This window comes from Anopheles gambiae, chromosome 3 (assembly GCF_943734735.2).
Source record: "Anopheles gambiae chromosome 3, idAnoGambNW_F1_1, whole genome shotgun sequence".
NCBI lineage: Eukaryota > Metazoa > Arthropoda > Insecta > Diptera > Culicidae > Anopheles > Anopheles gambiae.
This window is the reverse complement of record NC_064602.1, coordinates 47,560,188-47,581,709: the sequence shown is the minus strand read 5'-3', so window position 1 is coordinate 47,581,709 and position 21,522 is coordinate 47,560,188. Positions and strand designations below refer to the sequence as shown.

Here is a 21,522-nt window from a genome sequence, read left to right as displayed (position 1 = left end):
TTGTCTATATATTTGTTTTCTTGCGACCTATGTGTGTGTGTGTGTTTTTAAAATGATTTTATGCTGAAAAAGTAAGGTAAGTATTACCGTTTGAACCGTTTCCGTTGTTTTGTTGTCATGTGTGTTACCTATCCATGGATGGCTGTGATGGATTCAATTCACTCATTTGAATAGACCAGCGATGGGCAAAGTGCGGCTCTTTGACATCGAGATGGCGGCTCTTAACAGTTCATATATTTCATATAATTTGCACACATTTTTCTCTTGGTTCAACAATTTCTTGGCTCTTCACGTGAAACTCTACGAACATTATTGTAGAATTTGGCTCTTTCGGTTGTAAAGTTTGCCGATCACTGAATAGATCAATTAGTCACTTTGGCCGGTGAAACAATTTTAAATATATGAAAATACATCTATTGGAAGCATGTCCTGGGCCAGAAACAGTGTGTTCGAGTGTGAACAGTGTGAATTCATCCGATATCATCAAATTTTTCCAGAACCATGCCATAGTATTGGCATTGTATAAGACAGATTCGGGAAAGTATCCCATGATCTTGAGATAAAGTGTGAAACCATTTTAGTACCACGCAGTCAAAGTTTGGGAATAAGAATGTCAAAAAACGTTTTTCGAGTATAAACAAACGAGAATGACAGTTCTCTCTATATTCTTATACGGACTATCCATTCGTTTATTCGTCGCATGGACGATTTTTTCACCAATAACTATACTTCTTCTTCTTCTATTTGGCGTAACGTCCTACGCGGACTTGCCGGCCTATCCAGGCTTTCGAGACTTAATTCATTACCACGCAGCCGAATAGTCAATCCTTGCTGCGGGGGACGGTCCATTCTAGGCTTGAACCCATGACGGGCACGTTGTTGAGTCCTTCGAGTTGACGACTGTACCAAGGGACCGCCTCCCAATAACTATAGGCATATGTAATTGATTGTTCGTCTGTTCTACAAACATGTTTCCCTTCTAGTAGAGGACTAAATGCGATGCTTTAAACGTTTTACCAATGGCAAACGCATGTTTAACATGAGTGATTTTTTTTACTAAAACTGGTTTGTAAACAGTTAACATTAAACCTTGTTGTCATTCCTTTTCCATTCCCTGATGTTGGTGAAATAATTGGCACAAGAGCTAATAATAATCAACTTGAATGCGCTTTGACAATCTGTACAATTGTTATTGAAAGGCTTCCAGTAATCCGGTTGCGTGGGACTATTAAATCTAGGAAGCCTGTATAGGCCGGAATGGTAGCAAAGAAGAAGCATTAGTGCTATAAAAAGCTAAGTTCAAAGAACAAAAATGTCGATCGTCTATTTTAGGAACGTTTGAACATTCCCTTTAACAAAATAAACTTCCACAAAATAACAAAAACTTCATCGTTTTTTTCGTGTAAAGTATCTGAGCAGAATTAACACAAATGTCTATAGCTGTTTATCACAAAAAATAGATCATTGGGGGGTTTTACAATTTAACTAACCAGCTTTTTTATTGGCAGCATTTCATACGAAACCACAGGCCAAACTATTGTTCTAGATTATTTCAGCCTAAAAATATTTGTAAATAAATATCGATTCGTCACAGCTTCCTGAATGATTGTTTTTTTGCCTAAGCAAAAATCTGTTGACAAAAAAGGTTAATACATTTCAAATGGGAAAAAAATATAATAAAACTATTGTAAAATGCATCTTTGCAGTTACAGTCTGTTCCCAAATTACGCGATTCTCGACTTACGCGGATTTGGAGATTACGCGGTTTTCTAAATTTGGGGCCCTTTCCGTTTGAAGCTCGTAGGCTGAAATTTCAGCCTGTCAGCTGTTTGCATTGTATAGCAGTTTTCGAGCAGCTATCTAAGTGAGTATAATATACAGGTGGGCTTATCCCAAGGTATATGAATTGAGAGAGCTGATTTTTATCGCTTCTGCTTCTGAATGAAGATTGTAAGAGTGTTTTGAGTATTCGTCAAGCCTCCAGCAAGCTCGTTGGAGCAAAAATTTTCACTCGTTCTATCAAAAAGTGATGTTCAAAATTAAACTTATGAAAAAATGCTATGAGACCACCTGGACTACATACACTTTGATTCCAGATTCGATCACCTGATTTCTTTAATGCACCTTGGGATAAATGTAAACAAACCCGTGTTTTCGAGCAAGTACTCGAATCTAATTCAAGCTTTTAGGCTAAAATTTTCTAGACTGAAAATCCGAGGCTAGTTTTTCGTGTGGTTTTGTATGGATTGTTTACATAATTTCAGCCTCCAACTGTCAAACTCCATACAAAAAACTAACTAGAATCGTGAAGGCCCCCATAGTTAGAAAATGTAATCAACCTAATGCCAGAAATATCATAATTTTCTATTCGAATTGTATCAAATAAATTATAAAGTACATAGAAGTAGCAAATTTAATTAAAATATCATGAAATCAATTGTATTTTAGCTGAAAACGTGAAAATTGATTTATGCGGATTACGCGAGAACGCATAAATCGCGTATCTCGGGTACATACGTTACACAAATATTGAAATATGGCGGAACTTTACTGTCAAGCTTATATCACGTGTATAATGAATACTGTTCCACTGACAAGCTTAAATTTCAGCTTGTAGGCTTGAATTAGAAAACGGCTCATTCGTAGAGCAACCACCCATATATCGCTAATCAAATAAACCATTCAGCAGATTCTTTTTTTTTTACAGAACCCAACCATTTTATTCACGTTTGCTGCTTGTACTTATGGCGAGCGCTGATTTGCGCTAAATATTCATAATCTCGAGGAACGCACAAACAATACTAATTGGGAATGGAGATTCACTGCATCGGCAATCAATAGCGTGCGGCCCCATGATAGGCAAAGCAAAAGATGCTAGAAAGCATCTCTCCTGCTATCGAAATGCACAAGCACCATTGCAGCACAATCCGTTCTTCACGCTCATAACTACATCCATCGTCCCTTTATCAAGAAGCATTGGCTGTCGTGTGATCATCTGCTATGCTCGGAGTGGTGGTGGTGGTGGTAGTGGTGGTAGTTGTGTCCGTGCCCTCGACCACCGGAGTCACCGGTGGCGTAGCTGCAGCGGTGTCTACCGCTTCCACCGTCTTTTCGGGGATGTCATTGAGCACATGGCCACGGGAAGCTTTCTTGCTGAGCTCTAGCTTATAGTTCTCTTCCTCTCCCTCGGTGATCGAGTCGCGTTGTTCAGTTTCCTGTAAGAACAGTACGCATTAGTGAAACACGTTGCAATATTCGCTTTGCCATAGTGTAATGCATGATTATTTTGTCTTTAAATATATAAATACTAAATACCAATGCACCTATCAGTACTTCAATTATAGCCGATTTTCCTTCCTTGCACCATGCACGCATTCCAAATGCAACTCTAAATAACCCTCCATCATCTGGAATTCCGTTTACTATTGATTTCGATTTTCATGCACGATTTGCGGTGGAATTGGAGCAATTTTATTTCAATTTAAACTAGATTGCACTACCGACCGCCAAATACGCGAGCCAACATGCAAACATCATGCATCATGCACATTAGCCGGCCTAGGTACGGTGTAACGAAATTACCCGCAAATAATTGCGCAGATCCAAATCCCCGTCCTGGCTGCAGGCCTTCACGACCAGAATGCCGCTCTGATGGTGCTTTTTCCTGTGGCGCGACAGCACAGACGACGGCAGGTCCTAAACCAGGTTAACACAGTCATACAGCGTCAGTCAGAGACACAGAACAATTTGCCGAGATCGGCGATACCCATTGCTGTCCCCATTACTACTACGGCCATAAACCACCTGCACAACAATCTCATAATGTTCCTTTTAGGCAGCAGCATCCTCCATTCACCAGGGATGGAATTGAGAGTTAGGGAGGTTCTTAGTGCCATTCTAATGGCTTTTCTACCTTTTGATTTTACCCATCCCCAAAAATCCCGAAGCCCCCCAACCCCCAACCCCAACTTACCTCGTCCACTACCGCACTTAGGATCGGTTGCGAGATGTTCTTCGATTGATTCAAACGTGGTGCACTGTCGGCACGTTTCGAGTTGAGTGACTGATCGGACGCTTTACCTTCCTTGCGCAGATGTTGATGGGATGCCTTGTGGTTAATGTCGACCGCTGACTTCAGTAGATCCACCTGCCGAACGCCCGTTGCACACGTGCAAATGAAATACCCAGACATAGAAACAAAACAACAACAACAACAAAACAAATAACAATTATCAATCTCTTTTTACGACAACGATCGACTACTTCCCACTGATCCCCCAGACGGTTCGGAATGGAACGTTACCTTCGAAGCACTACCACCACCCTTTTGAGCGCGTACGAACTCAATGTTGTAGCTGCTGCGTCGTTTGGAAAAGACATCGTTCACATCACCCTAGAACACGGAAGAAAGCCATCGAATGAAACGTTTCTGCTACCCTTGTTTTCCGTTCAGCTGATGGGTTTTTGTTAAGCGCTTCTTGGAGCAATAATACATGTAAAATACCCTTTTGACTTTTTCCACTTTCGCTGGATAAACTTAGGATGGAGTGTTATTGTTCCATTCAGTTGAATATATCTCTATTGAATCGACAGAAACGACAGGAAGGTTATTGAAAACCGCTATGCTGTATTCGTGAGAATTGCTTTGTAGGCACGAGGTCAACTAATGTAGAACGATTTGAAAAGTAGCCAAAAATTCGTTACAGCAGTTTGATATCTGAAAGCCCTTTTCGATTCAAATTTTAATTATAATTTTAATGATGACACGGGCTGGTAATCGCAAGAAAATTGTTAATAAGGTAATAAATTTTCAGGAAGAGCATGTATGCTTCTAGTAATAGTAAATGTTTGAGGATATGATGAATTTAGGGCTCCCTGCTGTCAAAAGGCATCCAAGATGAACAAACCGATTTTGGATAATATTTCACCTAGTTCCTATACAGTCCTTGTGTGAGGTCAACATGTGTATGTATATAGTATATGTTCGCTTGTTGGACGGGCAGATTGAAAATTACTACTGGAATATGTTGCGGCAACTGTCCGATGTTTGCGTGTCAGCGATCGGGAGCCAGCAGCGCTAGCATACAGGCGTACCGGTCGATAGAGTTTTAGCTTGTTAGCTTTAAGTTACTTTTGTAATAGGGTAAACGTACCTATAGTGGTGGTAGTACCAATAGTGGTGGTATTGCACTAAAATGCGTTGCTTACGATAAATTAAAAGTAATTAAGTTATTTATGCTAGTGTGACATGTTCTCTGGCCGTTAAAAAAGGGTTAAAAAGTTAAATGCGGCCATTCCGTCACTTAATAACCTAAAAATCCATTATTTTGTGAAATGTGTCAACATGTTTCCAAAATCCTTAGGATTTTATAACGAATTATTATTGTTTTAACATAATTGTTATCAAACGATATTGTTTTATTAAAATGTATTGTCTTTTGACCTTATTTACGTATTTTTAAGTGTTTCTTACGATAGTGCCATTATAGGTACGCAAAATAGGCATGTTCCTATGTCAATAAATAGGCTATGTTCCTGGTCTTAGTTATAAAATCAATAAAAACAGAACATTTTAGATTTTTTTTCGACGATATTTTTGGCATGTCGTACTGTTTTCATTAAAATAAGCAACAGAAATGAGTTTTCTGTAAGTAATTTGCCAAACAAAGGCCAAAATTCGCTTATCTGGCTGAGTGAAAAATCGCAAACTTTTCTTCAAACTCAGCCTTCAAATCAAGCAAACTTTTCTGGGTGTGGGTTGACGACAGGACTTTAGTCAATATTTTCATCAACCAAATTCATACATTTTTTACGATCAAATTAGGTAAGAAATCGAAATTATGGCAGTAATCTTTGCTATTCACACGAAAATAGCTTCAAAAATAATTTTCATTGATATTATACATTATTTTTGATGCATTTTTGTTTACCACCAATATAGGAACACAATACGACGACTATAGGAACCATACCATCATTATAGATACAATGAAGCAGTCACAAAAATATGTATTTTTTTGTAAAATTGATGTGTTTCCTGGTCAAAATGGTGTTGATTGCAAAGATAAATCATATTCCAATTGCTATGTGTTAAAATATTCATGAATTTACCTTCCTGACACTTTAAATCCATGAAAACACATTTATACCACTACCAATGGCACCACTATTGGTACATTTACCCTACAAGGATGATAAAATTTCATCGTTGTGCGTAAGAGTCAAGAAATTGTCCCAAAATGTTGAGAACCTCTGTAAACCCCTGTATCATGGTGTGTGTTATGTGTTAAATACGTTCAATATAAGGTATGCAGTTACATTTAGATTCATTTTCTGCTAGTTATTAGACACATAAATCAAATAAAACTATATAGAAGATTATAAAGATTAAATTAAATGGAATTTATGAAACACGACATTTACGATAAGTTTGATTTCGAACCAAACTGCAATATAAATTATGTACCCGTGGGAATTCGATTCGCATTAAAGCTTTTACGCAGCATTTTGTTTCATTTTGTTTAAAGATTTTTTTTCTTTTCACATCAACCCGTTTCCATCAAATTTCAAAAGAAACAAACCACGTACACTTATTATCGCTGTTATCTCTCAAGTTATTCTGCCCCTTTTTGTTCTTAGCCAATGTATCCTTGTGTACATCAACGACTTGCTACATACGAACATACATCTACCAAAAGCAAAACCAACAATCTTTTCTAAACAAAAAAAAAAAAAGAAATAATTTACAAACATGAACACTGGCTGGTACCAGCGCTAAGGCCTTTATCAGTCTACGCTCAACATGTACCATCATGTGAGTGAGTTATATTTTTGAGCTTTTTATTTTCCAGCACATCTTGGTAGAAAATCTGCCAGATGACATGGGTCACACTGACTGAAGACAGTGTGCCCTTCCCTCGTAGAGGACTGCTCTCGTGCGATGGAACTGTGTATGTGGAAAGATAAAACACATTCACAAAAAAAATAACACAAGAACATTAATGCTCCTTCATACATCGTACCCGGCATTTGATACCGGAGCGAAGGTAAACAACGATAAGCGTGGAGGTGTTTTGATAATAATAGCTGGCATCATTCAGCTTCGCTCATCTGCACAGAGGATGCTTCTCGCTCTGCTGGTTACAGGTATCCGCTTGAAGCAGGTAAAAAAGAATCAAACAACAACTAAACTCGAAACGATGAGCATATCAAGGGAAATCAAAGCTTACGCCAAGACAGCTGGTGCCATGCGATTATTCTCAGAATCCATTGGTGCCTCTTCTAAATCTCATCTGGCTGATGGTTTAAAAGTTTTACATACTTCCTAACGATATCAGTGTATGAATGTGTCAGCCTTTCCCAAAGATAGCTTCATTTTGTTCCACTTCATTGGGTCGCGTAAGCCCCACAGTACATAATCGTTGCGTTCACGTTCACGCAACAGCTCAAAATTAAAATATGCTGCTTGCTTCGATGTTACTTACTCTTGAGCCACGCGGTAAGGACGTGAGGCTTCCTATCTGGTTGTACTTTATCATGAGCGATAGGCGCTCCTGCGACATCGATGTACCTTGATCTTTCGTCTTCGGCTCGTCACCATCGGTGTACAGCTTTTCGGCTTCACCCTTTTCCACGGCTTCATCGTCGGCGTCCTACAACGGTGTTTGGAAGACACAAGTTTTTAGTTTTCTTTCCAAAAGCCAACAGCCAACAGCGCAGTTTACCGCACTTACAGGATTGTCATATTTACGCAACCAGATTGAATGTATGAATTTGTAAGCAAGTCCACCAGCCACCGCTACCAGGCCCATGTATCGGAATGCTTCGCGTGTGCCAACCTCACCGATCAGAAATCCGCCAAAGAAGGAGCCACTGCCACGGCCCAGACTGAAGTGAGCCATACCCAGCACACCGATCAGTGTGGCCAACAGATTTTTCGGAGCCAGCAGCGCACAGTAAGTTGCGGCAGCAACCCACATCAGATGACAAGAAAGCGCCTCCATCGCTTCGAACGGAAAGCACCACCATGCGTTCCTGTGAATAGTGTGCAATAGCTTTTATAGTAGCCGCGGGTTTTCACCTAGCAGCAGGACTTACTCAATAAACGAATAGCCCACTAGACGGCAGGCGTGTGCGATGAAAGCAATCACGATGAGGTTCACGTGTCCCACAATTTTTGTGATGCGTCCAGCGCCGTACAGGAAGGGTATGCTGCTCACCGTACCAACGGTGATGGTAATGCCTAACAAAGAGTTACAATGCCGAAAATGAACAAACTCTCTTGGAAACCGTTACTAGCCTCCTTACCTAGCAAGTAGTTGGGAGCTCCAAGCTCCTTGAGGTACAGGAACAGGAAGCTCTCGATGAAGCCCCAAAAGTTACCCAACAAGAACAGGAACCAAATGAAGATGATCACGTGCTTTAGCTTCAGCAGATTCAGTAAATCCTTGAACACATTATCCGCCGGCAGTTTCTCCCCGAGTGGCATCAAGAACACCGTTACCGAGGAGATTATCAGCAATATGTCATACGTGTAGAATGCCGCCGAGTAGTCCGTGTAACCCAGATCCTTCGAGAACAGATCGATCAGCACACCGGTGATTGGCGAGAAGATAGCCATACCGATGCTGGAGAACAGCCGCTCACGGCCAAAGTCACCACCATACTTCTCGATCATGGTTAGTGCGATTGGGTCCATTATGGTGACGCCCGCTGACAGCATGGTCGTTGCCAGGAAGCGCAGAAGAAAGTATATCCAAAAGATCTTATCGTCGCTCTCCTTGTAGTCCGGCGGGCAGATATCGGGACCGTTTCGGCGGAATCGACAACGCTGCACCATACAGTCAGCGGCCCACTCGGACAGCTTGATATTGCTGTTGAGCGTCATGTTTGATGTCATTACCAGCCCACCGCAGCGAAGATCCTCCTCCTCGAGTGCGGTAACATTGACGCCCTGCTGCCAGAGCAAGGCCACACCGAAGCGCGTCTTAAAGTCGGTCACCGTAGCATTGTCATCATGCTCGATTTCCATACCCAACTGTTCGATCGGTTCGCCCAGATCGGGGTGCATGTCGAGTACGATAAACGCCGAATCGCCACTGCCCGCCACCACCCACCCTTCCTCACTTTCCTCTGATTCTTCGGGTGTCTCTTTAAGTAATGATTCTTTAAAAAAATAGAATTAAAAAAAAAATTGATATCAAACATCATGCCCATTACACGAACATCATTTACGTCAACTCACTGTCCATGTACAGCTCGGTAGTGCTCGAACTACTGCTAGTGCTACTAAGTACGTCCGCTGTTTTGTTCTTGTTGCCTTTACCCTTGTTACGCACGTATAGATCGAGGTCGTCCTTCGGATCGTTCGGTTCATCACCAATCGGCGTGACGACGAGTGGTAGATCGGTCGGTGGTGGTGCCAACTCGATCTTCGGGTTCTGTTCCTGCAGCAAACAATGGTCCAAACACTGGTCGACGACGATATCAATTTCTTCCTCCTCTGGGCACTCGCGGCTGGGGCAGGGTGACCACCAAACCTGTAAAAATCAAAACGTTCATTTTTGAAGGTATTGATTTTTTTTATTTTCATTTTTTTATTATGAACGCTTTCTGATAGCTTGTATGCTTCGATGATATGTTACTTATATACTTAAGTAAAATCCTATAGTTTTTACTTCATTACAAATTACAGGGTTTCCAAGTCAGTTTCGAATGTAAAAATTGTTATTCACCGCATGCAAAATGTTGTTCCACATCGATCATTTCATTTCCATCATAATAATTTTTAAAATCTACAGCATGATTTTCAACACGTCTCAAGCTGGATTGAGTTTGACAGCTCTTTTTTACGTGTTGAAACTGAAATTTCATTTTGAAACAAATATACCATTTGACAGTTGTTGAAAAACATTTTGGATGCGGTGAATAACAATGTTTACATTCAAAACTGACTTGGAAAACTCTGTGAGCTCATGAAATGTTTTTAAAATATTTAATACACATTCAAATCGTGCTTTCTACCATATTGTTTTCAACAGTAAATGCACACCGGAGGTTGTGCTCTCAACAGTATTTTTTTTAAATTAAAATCAAATCAAATTCGGGTGTTGCAAATAATGTTAAAAACTTCCCCTACGGGTCATGCTGACTAGCTTTTGGTGTGGCTGGGACGGGCTGGGCTACACTTTATCGTGTCGTTCAATGTTTGAATGATGAACGACAGGTAGCAGCGTTCAACTAGACAGCTTGACGAAATCAACGCCCTCCTGCTGGGGGTAATTGAATTATGAATGTGTTGTAACACTCACCTCTACATTTCCCGTGCCGGGATGTCTCATTACGTACGCTTCCGGTAGCTTGCCAGGTATTTCCTGCTGCGGGATCAGCAGCAGCGAATGGTGAAATAATGCATTTAAAAGCAAACTCATGATGACAACTGGTTTGTACCGTCCGAACTTGTCCACCAGGAATCCTGCCGAGAATCAAAACGGTTACCATTATGAAGTTGAGCACGGTGTGTGTGTATGTGAATGTGTGATACGATGGGATTGACACGATCGTTACCGACTCCAAAAGGGATAGAAAATATACCACCACTAACTAATAACTTGTTGAGTGACCCGTGACATAAACAAGTAGCGGGAATCAAATTTAGGAAGTGTTTGAAATATAGACCCGCTCTGACCACCCGTATTTGTTTGATAAAAATCAATTTCAACACAAATTCAAGGGATATCAAATATTATTTGAAAACACATTTTTATGAAATAATGTTTAAATATTTTATCAATCAAGTTAATTTTCAGATTTATTTACTTTTTATATTTTTCCTATGTATGCGTAATTATTCATATATTTTGATCGTAAGGCCAGGCTATTTTTCTTTCACTATCCTTTCTTCAAACTAATTGTTAACGCTCTCTGAATGTTATTACCCCCGATATACACCATACTCGATATACGCGATTTCGCTACACGTTTTTTTTTTCTAAATTTGACATTTATTCGAGCAAATTGTACTGATTTTACACATTAAATGTTAAATGCAAAATAAACAATTTTGTCCAATTTTAAAAACCATTTTAAAAAGGTATAAATTTGCAATCTTCAGTAGAAATTAGATTGAATAACTAATTTAGAGGCTAAAAGCCTACAATTTCAATCAAAATTATACGAAAAATAGCAATAATTTGTCTGAAAACCTCGAAATTAGGCTTACGCTAATATCCGAGATACGCTATTGCTCCCGGTCCGCATTAATAGTGTATATCGGGGAGTACAGTATCGGACAGAAAGATAGGGCATTGGGTTTTTAACGCACCGTGCACCCGTTGGGCCAAGTTTATGTGTGGTTTGTATGTGTTTGTGTTTGTGTGTGTGTGTATGTGTGTGTATGTGTGTGTGTGTATGTGTGTGTGCATGTGTGTGTGGATGTATGTTTGAATGTGTATTGATGTGTGTGTTTGTTTCACAAGTAGGTCGTTTCGGATAGATTTGTAAGTAGCTTTTTTGTGTTTTGGGTTAGGTTTTTGGTGTGATAAGCAGGACCACCGCCCTCGCGATCAGTGTGTTTTCGATATATTAACAATGTTACGGTCTTCTTTCGCCGTGGTCTTCTGAGGACGTCCGGTTGACTTGCGCGTTTCGGTTGTCCAAGCGCGTTTCAGTTGTCTAAGCACGTTTCGGTTGTCCGAAGCGCGTTTGCCACAAAAGTGCGCGATCGTTCCATTACGAACTCGATCCTTTTGCGCTTAATGCCAGCAGCAGCCATTCGCTTTTACATATGGTGCTGATAATCGGTACAACGTTTACCTCGACCCATTGTTACTAACATTGCTTGCTTGGACCGTCAAGAACGCGCTGGTTAAAAAGTTGGACACGGCTGATCCCGTGCTCTGCCTGCGTTCTACTTCTATACGCGATGAATTACATCGTTTTGGAGCAGCAAAAACATCGCATGGATAAAACTATCAACGAGTACGCGAGTAAGCGTCTTCCCTTCAAAATCGAGAAAAGAATACTGCCGCGCTCATGAAACAAAACGCCCATTGAAAAGAACAACTGCGCACCAGCTCAATGCACGCACAAAGTTTACCATTCGCACACAACGTGCAACGCAGAGATGCACGAAGGCCTTTCAATGGCGTGCACTGGAGAAACACCTGCGAGGGAATGCCGAGTTCATTGCTATTGTGCGCGTGTCCATTTCGCACCGGTGTCGCATTCACATTCATGAAACAGCACACCTGCGTTTTCGTCCGGGGAACAAGCGCTGCTGTCGATGCAAACTTTAGTTTTTATCCAAGTGTAAACGCACAATGTTTCACATGATAACACACATAATAAGAATAATTTCAACGCAATATGACATCATGGCAAGCTATGTTTTTCAGACACAAACCCGCGCACTTGCAAATACACATTAAAAAGCACACTCTCTTTCTACTACTACTACACACACACACACACACACACACTTACACACACACTCACACAAACACATACACACACACACATACACACATACACACACAAACACAAGTAACGTGGCAAAACAAGTGCACGGTGCATTGAAAAAAAGGGTCCTATCTTAATGTCCGATACTGTACCTGTATTCATTTCCATGGTTTGAAAGCAATGGTTCCAATTTCGCTGTTTTGCATTGACAAAGCTTTCAAAACAAAACTAAAATCCATTATTGTATTTCATTGAATAGTTACAATGCACTATCCTATCGATCCAGTCCACTGCAATACACACCACTCCCCTGTACAACATGGCAAAGCGATGTCCATATTACAATGCAATTATCAACCAAACAAACACTGCTACAACAGGACACAACAGGTCGGCCTCGATCGGTAGTAGCGAAAGGTCATCAGCACCACATGCTTACGTTTCAATTAATAGCGTGCTTGCTATTTTCCTCCCTATTAGTATTCGCTTAAATTAACATGCTGTTAGTGAGATTGATTAATTTATGTTGTACAAAAACATAATTAATTTTACTGCCTGCACCTACTGCCGTTCCCACTGGGGAAGGCCTCCGCTATTTGGCCCTTTTAACTTTACGCATTTTGGCCAACGAGAGGAGGCGTGAAGGCAAACTGCGAACTACTGCAAATCCAGCATGCCAACGTTTGCTATCGATATTTTGGGCTTCACTCCGCTCTCTCTCTCTCTCTCTCCCTTCCTTTTCCTCGTCGTTCGTTACGGGTTTCCATCATCATCATGCATCCATCCATCCAACGAAGCTCTTCCTCTTCAAGCTAATGATGGCAGGTTTCAATTTGTAAAGCTTTCTGGCTGATTTCACGCACTTAGGCACTCCAGCGAAAATCTTCTGCGCCGCCCGTACACTTCAGTATCATGCACTCACCCACAGTTCAGTACAGTACACAGCACAGAAGGCACACAAACCTTCGCAAGACGCTTGTCTCAAGATCAAACAGTTCCGCGGTCGCAGATTTTCCAAACATCCTCCTCACTGTACACCACACTTCTCTCACCTATCCCTTTCATTTAATTTATTTTATCGATCTGACCGGTCCTGTGTCTTCTTTGTGGGTATTCATTATTTGGCGATTCTTTGGCGATTGTGTTGTACTCAAAACTTATTATATGGTTTTTGGTTTTTTTTTTGTGTGTTTTTGCTTCACTTTTCCAGCGACGAAATGAAACCTTTGGAAGTGGAACCTTTCCGCTACAACTCCACACCACCGTACTTATTTTGCTTGTTGCGCGGTCGGTGCCTTTCTTCGTTGCACACATTTTTGGTATCGGTTATATATAAATTTATTCTAGCGCGGTTTGCGGTGGTTTTCCACAGCCACCCGCTACTTTCCGGCTGTCTCTTACACACAACGTGAACCACTGAGACGGCTGAGGATGGATGCACAACTGTTCGTTATCAGTTGAACCGTTTGATAAGATGCTGACCGGCGGCGGAAACTTCAAGAAGCACGAAAAGAAAGCAACACCACTGAACGCTCGAACGGGAGCGCTTTGGAAGAGGAACTTTTCCCGAAATGCTTACCGGTGATCGGTGGACTTAGGAACGTGGTGAACGGTAGCGCCAAGTAGATGATTGCGATTTCCTCTACCGTCAAGCCGGTACTTTGCATGTGGATGGTCAGGTACGGTAGCAGCGAGGAGGTGGCTAAAGATGGGGAGTAAAAATTGGAGAATGTGAAATAAAGAAAGAAAAAAAGGAACGAGATGGTTATTTGAATGCTTAGAATTGCGCGCGGGAATAAACCATAACCAGTGAGTTAATAATTCAATAAATGATTAAATAAATTTATATTAACAGAATAAAATAAAGTCTAAGTTGTGCTATTGAACGCTGACAATAGAGGATTAAAAAGAGTAGAAAAAATATATATTATAAATATATCTATAATACACACTACCCTACTGCAAGTGAAGCTTTGCGGTGATACAGGCTTCCATATTATTTTGCCCGTTAATATAACTTAAATGTTTAAACAATGCAAACGTAGCCATTCTTTATGAATAAAAAGATCTTAAATAATGTAGTTCAAGAAAATAAAACAGAATCTACTTAATGTATAAGTTGAGTTCATTAATGAATGATAATGCTTGTGAGCTTTATTTAGTGTTAAAAACGTTCCCACTCGTTCCTTCGGTGTATTGAATTGGTGATAAACATTACTTTATTCTAATTAGTCATAAATCATCTCATTATTATGTCAATTTCTCTACATTTTTGAAACATATTAATACAAGCAATACAGTCCGCTGCTTCAGTGTGGTTCCATATACACATCAACACACCCATTAGACTCTCACACATTACAGATCCTGCCCATGTTCTGTAACAAGTGTGTTCATAGCTCTAATCAAACTTCAAACACAACAACAGCACGGTGGCAAACGGTGCGGCAAGCCACCATAAAGCGACAATGTAAAAATAAGCCATGGACATTAATTTACGACACGCTCCACTCCTTGTAAACGGTTTTTATGTTCGGCAAGTGGTTTGTGTCACTTATTTGAAGAGTCGCTCTGGTTAGAGGTTTTGGAAGCGTTCCTGAGAAAAATGAATGAGTGAACTGGTGCTGAAACTGACCCCCACTTTCATCATACCCAGCAAAAGTCTCTGTAGGGCGGAGAACGTAAAGGAAGCAACACGCCCACCACACCGATCCGCGAATCCCAACATGCTTCACCCCGTCCCAAAGTAAGAATCTACCCAATACGCAAGGACTCACTGCTCACTGAAGCTGCTGAGGCAGTGAGCTAGTCGAATTGAACATATGTACCTACACACTGCGAAACAGCAAAGTTCATAATTCAATTTCATTTCAGTTCCATCGCTCCTCGGTTCCAGCCGTCGCACAGCCACACCACTGCTGCTGCTCCAGTGCTCTGCCCGGTTTTGAACACCATTGGAGAATCTTCCCTCAACCCAATCAACACGATGGTGCAGTTTGCTCGGTGCTTTCACTCAATGGCTCTCGTGGGACCCGGTGTGGCTGATACTACCCAATGCACCCAATGTCCATTCGTCATCGTTCCGGAATGCACCGACTCCGACATTAGGAATAGCAGATGCATTTTAACAGTGACATTTCTACATTTACACACATCCACTAATGCGCACCCGGCGTACCCGGACGATCCCGGTTCACACTATCGTGTGGCATGAAATTGAAACGAAAACGTTATGAATAGAAATAGGTTTTTGAAACATCATTTTGTATTTATACCCCGCCTTCCATCGCTTCAAACCCTTTTGCTTCATGCCCCCTCTCACTCTCTCCCTCTCTTTCTATCTCTCGCTCATACTCCTCCGGAGATATCCAGACACCAGGCAACGTCCGATCTTACCAGGAAAGAACTTGCCAGAATGGCCATTGGTGCTGGAGTATCATGTAAATTCGATGACTTTCGACCCGCTTGGTCAGAACGGGCCGGCTGACTAGTTGTAGTCTACCGGCATCCAGTGGTCCGGCGAATAACGATCTGTCGGTCATCGTCTTTCGTGCAAAAGTTCCACTTAGTTCATCGTGTTCAATTTTTCAACCCTAACCCAAAAGGATCCATCGGACACCGGGACCGGCTTGCTTGTCTATGAAACATGGAGGTCCGCTGGCAGAACGAGTCTCGCTGAGAACACGTTCCGTAGCGCAATGGGGCAAGTTGATAAATTTGACTATCAATACATAGCAGGTGAAGCAATCGAAGAAACTCACTCACCCCAAACAGTTAAACCGAAACATGCACAAAAGCTCGAGTGTGTACAGAGGTACACAGCTGCAACTGGGTATGTCGAGTCGATTATTCCAATTCCTGAGAAACTGATGCGAAAGATTGGAACGGTATTTTTCGGGAGCTGTGCATTGTACGTTAACAGTATTTTAAGAAGTAAATTTTAGCAAATTAACATTTCCTGTAAGGATAAAAAATATTTCTATAGTTAAATCTACATCTCTTATTTTTATTGTTTTTGTACTTTTTCAGATTCATCGTGAATTCTTTCGATTGGTTTTTCGGTGTGTTTACAGTAGTACTATTCTTCCCAACAACTGAAAATGTCACTCATCATTAGCAATACAGTAGCGGTCCCGTAGAACAGTCGTTGATTCGTACGATTTCAAGCTTTCACCGTCATGGGTTCAAGCCTCTTGTGTACCGTTCCCCCGTCTTAGGACTTGACTATCCAGCTACGTTGTACTAATATACATCTAAAGCGTGTTGTATTATAGGTCGGTATCACCGCGTAGGTCGTTAAGTCAAATAGAAGAAGAAGCAGATTGACCATACAAGGATTCTCACGTCTTGTTTTTTAATTCAATAAAAAATAAGCTGAAGTATGGTGTATAATGCAACAAACTACAGCTGGCTACTGAATTACCCAATGGATGAGTAGGTTTTTAATCCCTTTCTACTATGTTACCATTACTGCTTGTATTAATATTTTTCATAAATAGATAAATTACAATGTTGTGTTAAAACCAGTTATATAACACGTTTCAAACACTTAACAAAGTCCAAAAAGATTATTATTTCTAAACGTACATAGTTTATACATGATTCAAGTAGATACTGTGTTATTTTATTGTATTAGATTTTTTAAGTTATTTTTAATCAGAAAGAACGGCATCGTTCGTATTGATTACGAACTTTAAGTTATATTAACGGGTAAAACATTATGGGGGCCTGTATGTACAGTGACTTCAGTTTTTATTGTTATTTCGTGAAATAAACAGGCAATGACAGGACAGGGTAGTTAAAGTGTCTAATGTGAGGTTGCACTTAACAACATGCGCGTCAAGCCCCGAATAGATCGTGCCCCCATACGTAGGACTGACTTTCCTGCTATGGTAGCAAAAAAAGTCACTGAAAGCCAAAGCTCACTTCACTAATGGGTACAGACAGGCCTTGACCGGCAACGGTTGTTGAGCCAAAAAAAGAAATACTACATTACATTGTCACTTTTAAATTACCTCTGTTTGAATTTTAAGAAGTAGATTTTTTATATGATTGGTGAATTCAATCAACGAATGATTCAAGCTTTCTTCCAGAATTTATGATTTCTGATTTCTAAATTATGATGCTTATGCCCTGCGTTTAAAGATTAACAAGATAAAATTAATCTTAAGCAATACGGCAAAGCCGTCCCTCCCGAATAAAAAATGAAAAAATTAAATAAATCTCATGTTTGATTATCTTTTGCTCTGTTTTATTTTACTTACTAATTATCTGCATACCAATACAAGTATTGGTTTTTAAAGACTACAATCAACCATCACTAATACAAAACTATAGAAAAAATGATATATTCGGTTAGATTTTCGTATCAAAACGATTCTTTTCAGAACTATTACTAGGTTATACTGTGAAACCCCTGATACAGTGAACAAGTACTCCATATTACGAGTTTTTTCGATCGATCAAATCTCTATGCTAACGAGTGAAATCTCGCATAACAAGCAATATTAAATGTGTTTGTAATTCATTTTTTGTTACCGATGTATAATCAAGTTCACAATTATTACAATGCGCGTTTCTTTATTTTTAATTAATGCTCAGCCAAATGAGTGTTTTGGTACTAAGCATCATTGAATGTAATACTTATGTCGTCAGGAGAAGTGCCGTAGAATTGTGCACAAGTGGTATATTGACGAGTGTTTCTTAGGTTATATGATACAAATTGCTGAAGAATTGTATGAGTACAAGTGTGTTGTAGATTTGATGCCAATGAATTTTCGAAAACTTGATTGGTGGTGAAGCATATTTACTACCAACTAATTTTCAATTGTGATGAAACTGGCTTACATTGGTAAAAAAGGTCTAGCAGAAAATGGGTAACTGCTGAATAACAGACTCTTCCTAGAAATAAACCGATAATATATCGTTTATCATAGCTATTTTCCATCAATACAAGAGGTGACTTCAAATTGTTTCCTTATATGCTTTCAAGTATCATCCGGGCAAAAATGTTGCTCTACAAGCAAATCACGTGTATAAAACAATGGGATTTGTTAACATCGTAAAATATTAAAGAACATAGTATCGACCACTTTTCCAAGAAAATGGATCAATAATCATGACAAATATATAGCGATCCCCCCAATAACGAGTTTTTCATATAACGAGTGTGTTTCTGCATCGGATTAAACTCGTTATAAGTGGTTTCACTATATTTAAAGCTCAATTACTTCTTCTGCTGTACAACTGTAATAACAATTGAACGAATATTTATCTAATTCAATACTGTGATAACCACGTAAAACTTACCGCCGTACATAACGAACAATGTAATCTTCAGCATAATCAGATTCGGATTGATTCCATGACGCTGGCAGAACTTCTCCCAGCGTGTTGGATCACGCATCGGATCATCGTCCGGCCCTACGACGGTGTTGATGGCATTGGTACCATTTTCTTCTGCTGCCATTTCTGGCAACGGTTAACGATCACTTGAAGGAAAGAGCTCGAATGAGTGCTCTTCCGGTATAAAATCGCGCAATAAAACACAATCCACGCAAGGCTTGTAGTGTGTACGGTTGCTGCAAAACAAAAAATCGAACATTAAAATGCAGCTCATTCGTACACTGTTGCCTACACTCATCGAGAACAGGAGGCTTCAAGAAGAGGCAGTTTAGCGCTTCTTTAATTCGTTGTATCCGATCTGTTCACGTGATCCGGATGGCCATCTTCGATGAAGCAAGGCGCCTTACAAACGCAGATACTGTCCACATGCAAGCTAAAACACTACACAGACAACCGCGACGCGACCTTATCCCGAGCACTGTCCAAAACACACACACACACACAAGGTTCTATCACGTTCCGGTAATTGGACGCGGTGTGTTAGTATCACTTTACTACGGCTAACCACAGCATCCATCTACTCGGTTCGAGCCGATAATACCTTCACGGCATGAAAGTGATGGTATCCGCCACTACCTTCACCATTTTGCCATACAGCTCTGCCGCTACCGCCACAACCACCGACACCACGGGAGCTGGAACCACAAAACGGCTTAAAGGACGGATATAATTAGGCCGATATGGTGCGGCGGTACGTTTGCATCTAGATGCTCTTGAATTTGCATCATAATGTGCGCTGGTAGGTCGACTGGAGTGACGCATATTACGGCCCTGTGCGGCCCAGCGGGACGGAGAACTTCGGCAGCCGTATTAACCCTAATTTCAATGGCTCAATTCAATTAGCCTTGCCCGCGCTCACTAACTTTTCTAAGGTAAAACGTTTTTATCGCTCATCTTTGACGCAAAAATTCATCTTAGAAATTAGATCACGAAGGATTATTCAAACTTTTGTAGCTATTCTACCACACAACGTCACAGTACATTTTAAAAGTTGCTACGAGATTGTTCGTTCGGCCTCGTATTAACCATGCTTCAAATGGAAACCGTCCGTATTGTCCGCTTTCTTACGTTCTAGGCCAGTATTTCACGCAGCCAAGCTTACGAGAGCAATTTTTCAATCAAATCTCATTCGCCTCTGCGCATGGTTCTGAGATGGCTATATTCAACGGCAAGACATGGCTGTCTCAATGAAAAAAAAACACTTCATTCATCACATTCCATGATATCACTACTGTTGCGACAACTTTTTGTGCAGCGATTGATTGGTCAGTGCAAACAGGTTTTATATCGAACCAAATATCACTAAAACATCACTTGTTTTTAACCAAAACCACGGATCACTTGGACATCATTGATGGAAAATTTCATCACATGATCATTCGTTTCCATAACCGTCTAAAACTAGCACCATCACACCAATATCCTCTTGCGTACCAGGAAACTTGATCGTCGCCAACGAACCACTCGCGATCACGACCGTGGACGTACTGAATATCCACAATGAGGGTTGAGATTATACTTCAGGCCTACGCCGCCCTCTCGGTAAGAGGGATGCTCCAGGTAATCTTCCAATAATATAGCGCTGGTCGCACACTGCACCATGGCGATTCTCCAACACCATCAAACCCAAGACGCCCGTTAGCTGCTCATCTGTTCTGTTTTGTTTGCGAGTGGCAACGACCAGGATGTACACTCGCTGTACGAAAACACAGCTGTGAGATCCCGGTGACTGTGAGGGATTCATAACGCTTCCATTGAGCGTACGTTTGCCATCCATTGTGTCCACCAATGTCACACGCAGACAATATCAGTATCTGCTTGGCAAGAAGTTTCCGTGCAATGTTTGTCATCTGATCTGTCTTATCGCCCAGACCAGAGCTGATTCCAGCTCTTTTACTTCCAACGGTCGTCGCCTGCACTGGCGGATCACCGCGAGCCAATTCTAGTGCTTATCGCTGCTTAACGGATTGCTGGTTGTGTGTCTGCAAGTAAAGCAAAAGGAAGAATAACGTATAGGTAGAGCTTTACATTTGCTGAATATCTGTAAGATGTGTGTGTTGAAAATAAATTATCTTCTAATCCATCTTGCACCTTCCTCCCTGGTGGGAGTTTAGCTTAAAATGAGGGGGCTTTAATTACATATATACTTAGCTCATTTCGGCAAAGATATTCTAAGTTAATGATAAAACAGACTTTGAACATCACACTATGTTTTAGACACTTTTGTTAAATTGGTATATGTTTGGCAAATTGAGCTAGCACAAAGTCTACACAAAGCATTGTTATATGTTCTCATGTCCTGTCATGTTTTTTTAGCCTTATGAGGGTATTCTCTTTCATGCATGATCGACATGTTTCATTGTGTAAATAATTTTAAATTTTAAAAGGGATGTGCTTTGCTGATTTATTCATTTATAATGTGTGGATAATAAGTTATATTTCAATGTTTGTATTCTTGTAAAACACTTTCTAGCATTTGAAACAAATTATGAAGGTCTCTAGCCCTCAATTAAACTAAACATCTAGTCCCGACGCATAAAGATAAAAAACAACTACGAAAAAGATACAGCACCACACATTTCGCACGTGAACGTATAACAAATCCAAACATTCTGCTCTAGCCGTCCAGTAGCTATGTCACAGCTAGCCTGTTGCACA

The 21,522-nt window shown here is 40.6% G+C and overlaps 1 protein-coding gene across 2 annotated transcripts; it reads right to left on the bottom strand.

Moving 5' to 3' along the window:
• Positions 1 to 2,690: 2,690 nt before the first annotated feature.
• Positions 2,691 to 20,440, bottom strand: LOC1279477 (uncharacterized). 2 transcript variants are annotated; one of them, XM_061654352.1, is made up of 13 exons: positions 20,299 to 20,440; positions 18,769 to 19,040; positions 14,039 to 14,161; positions 10,311 to 10,474; positions 9,245 to 9,539; positions 8,308 to 9,165; positions 8,098 to 8,242; positions 7,734 to 8,034; positions 7,485 to 7,652; positions 4,304 to 4,393; positions 3,974 to 4,147; positions 3,583 to 3,696; positions 2,691 to 3,215 (listed from the first exon to the last, which is right to left on the bottom strand). In XM_061654352.1, the coding sequence occupies exons 2-13, from the start codon at positions 18,926 to 18,928 to the stop codon at positions 2,967 to 2,969; spliced, it is 2,841 nt and encodes a 946-aa protein (XP_061510336.1). In that variant the 5' UTR covers positions 18,929 to 19,040; positions 20,299 to 20,440; the 3' UTR covers positions 2,691 to 2,966. The 2 variants fall into 2 exon arrangements, with proteins under 2 accessions (XP_061510336.1, XP_061510337.1); XM_061654353.1 differs by lacking the exon at positions 3,583 to 3,696.
• Positions 20,441 to 21,522: the final 1,082 nt, after the last annotated feature.

Coding starts and splice junctions, on each gene's coding strand:
- LOC1279477 (XM_061654352.1), bottom strand. CDS start 18,928: ATGGCAGCAGAAGAAAATGGTACCAATGCCATCAACACCGTCGTAGGG. Junction 9,540..10,310: donor CCGGCACGGGAAATGTAGAG/GTGAGTGTTACA, acceptor TGATTTTTACAG/GTTTGGTGGTCACCCTGCCC. Junction 9,166..9,244: donor TACCGAGCTGTACATGGACA/GTGAGTTGACGT, acceptor ATTTTTTTAAAG/AATCATTACTTAAAGAGACA.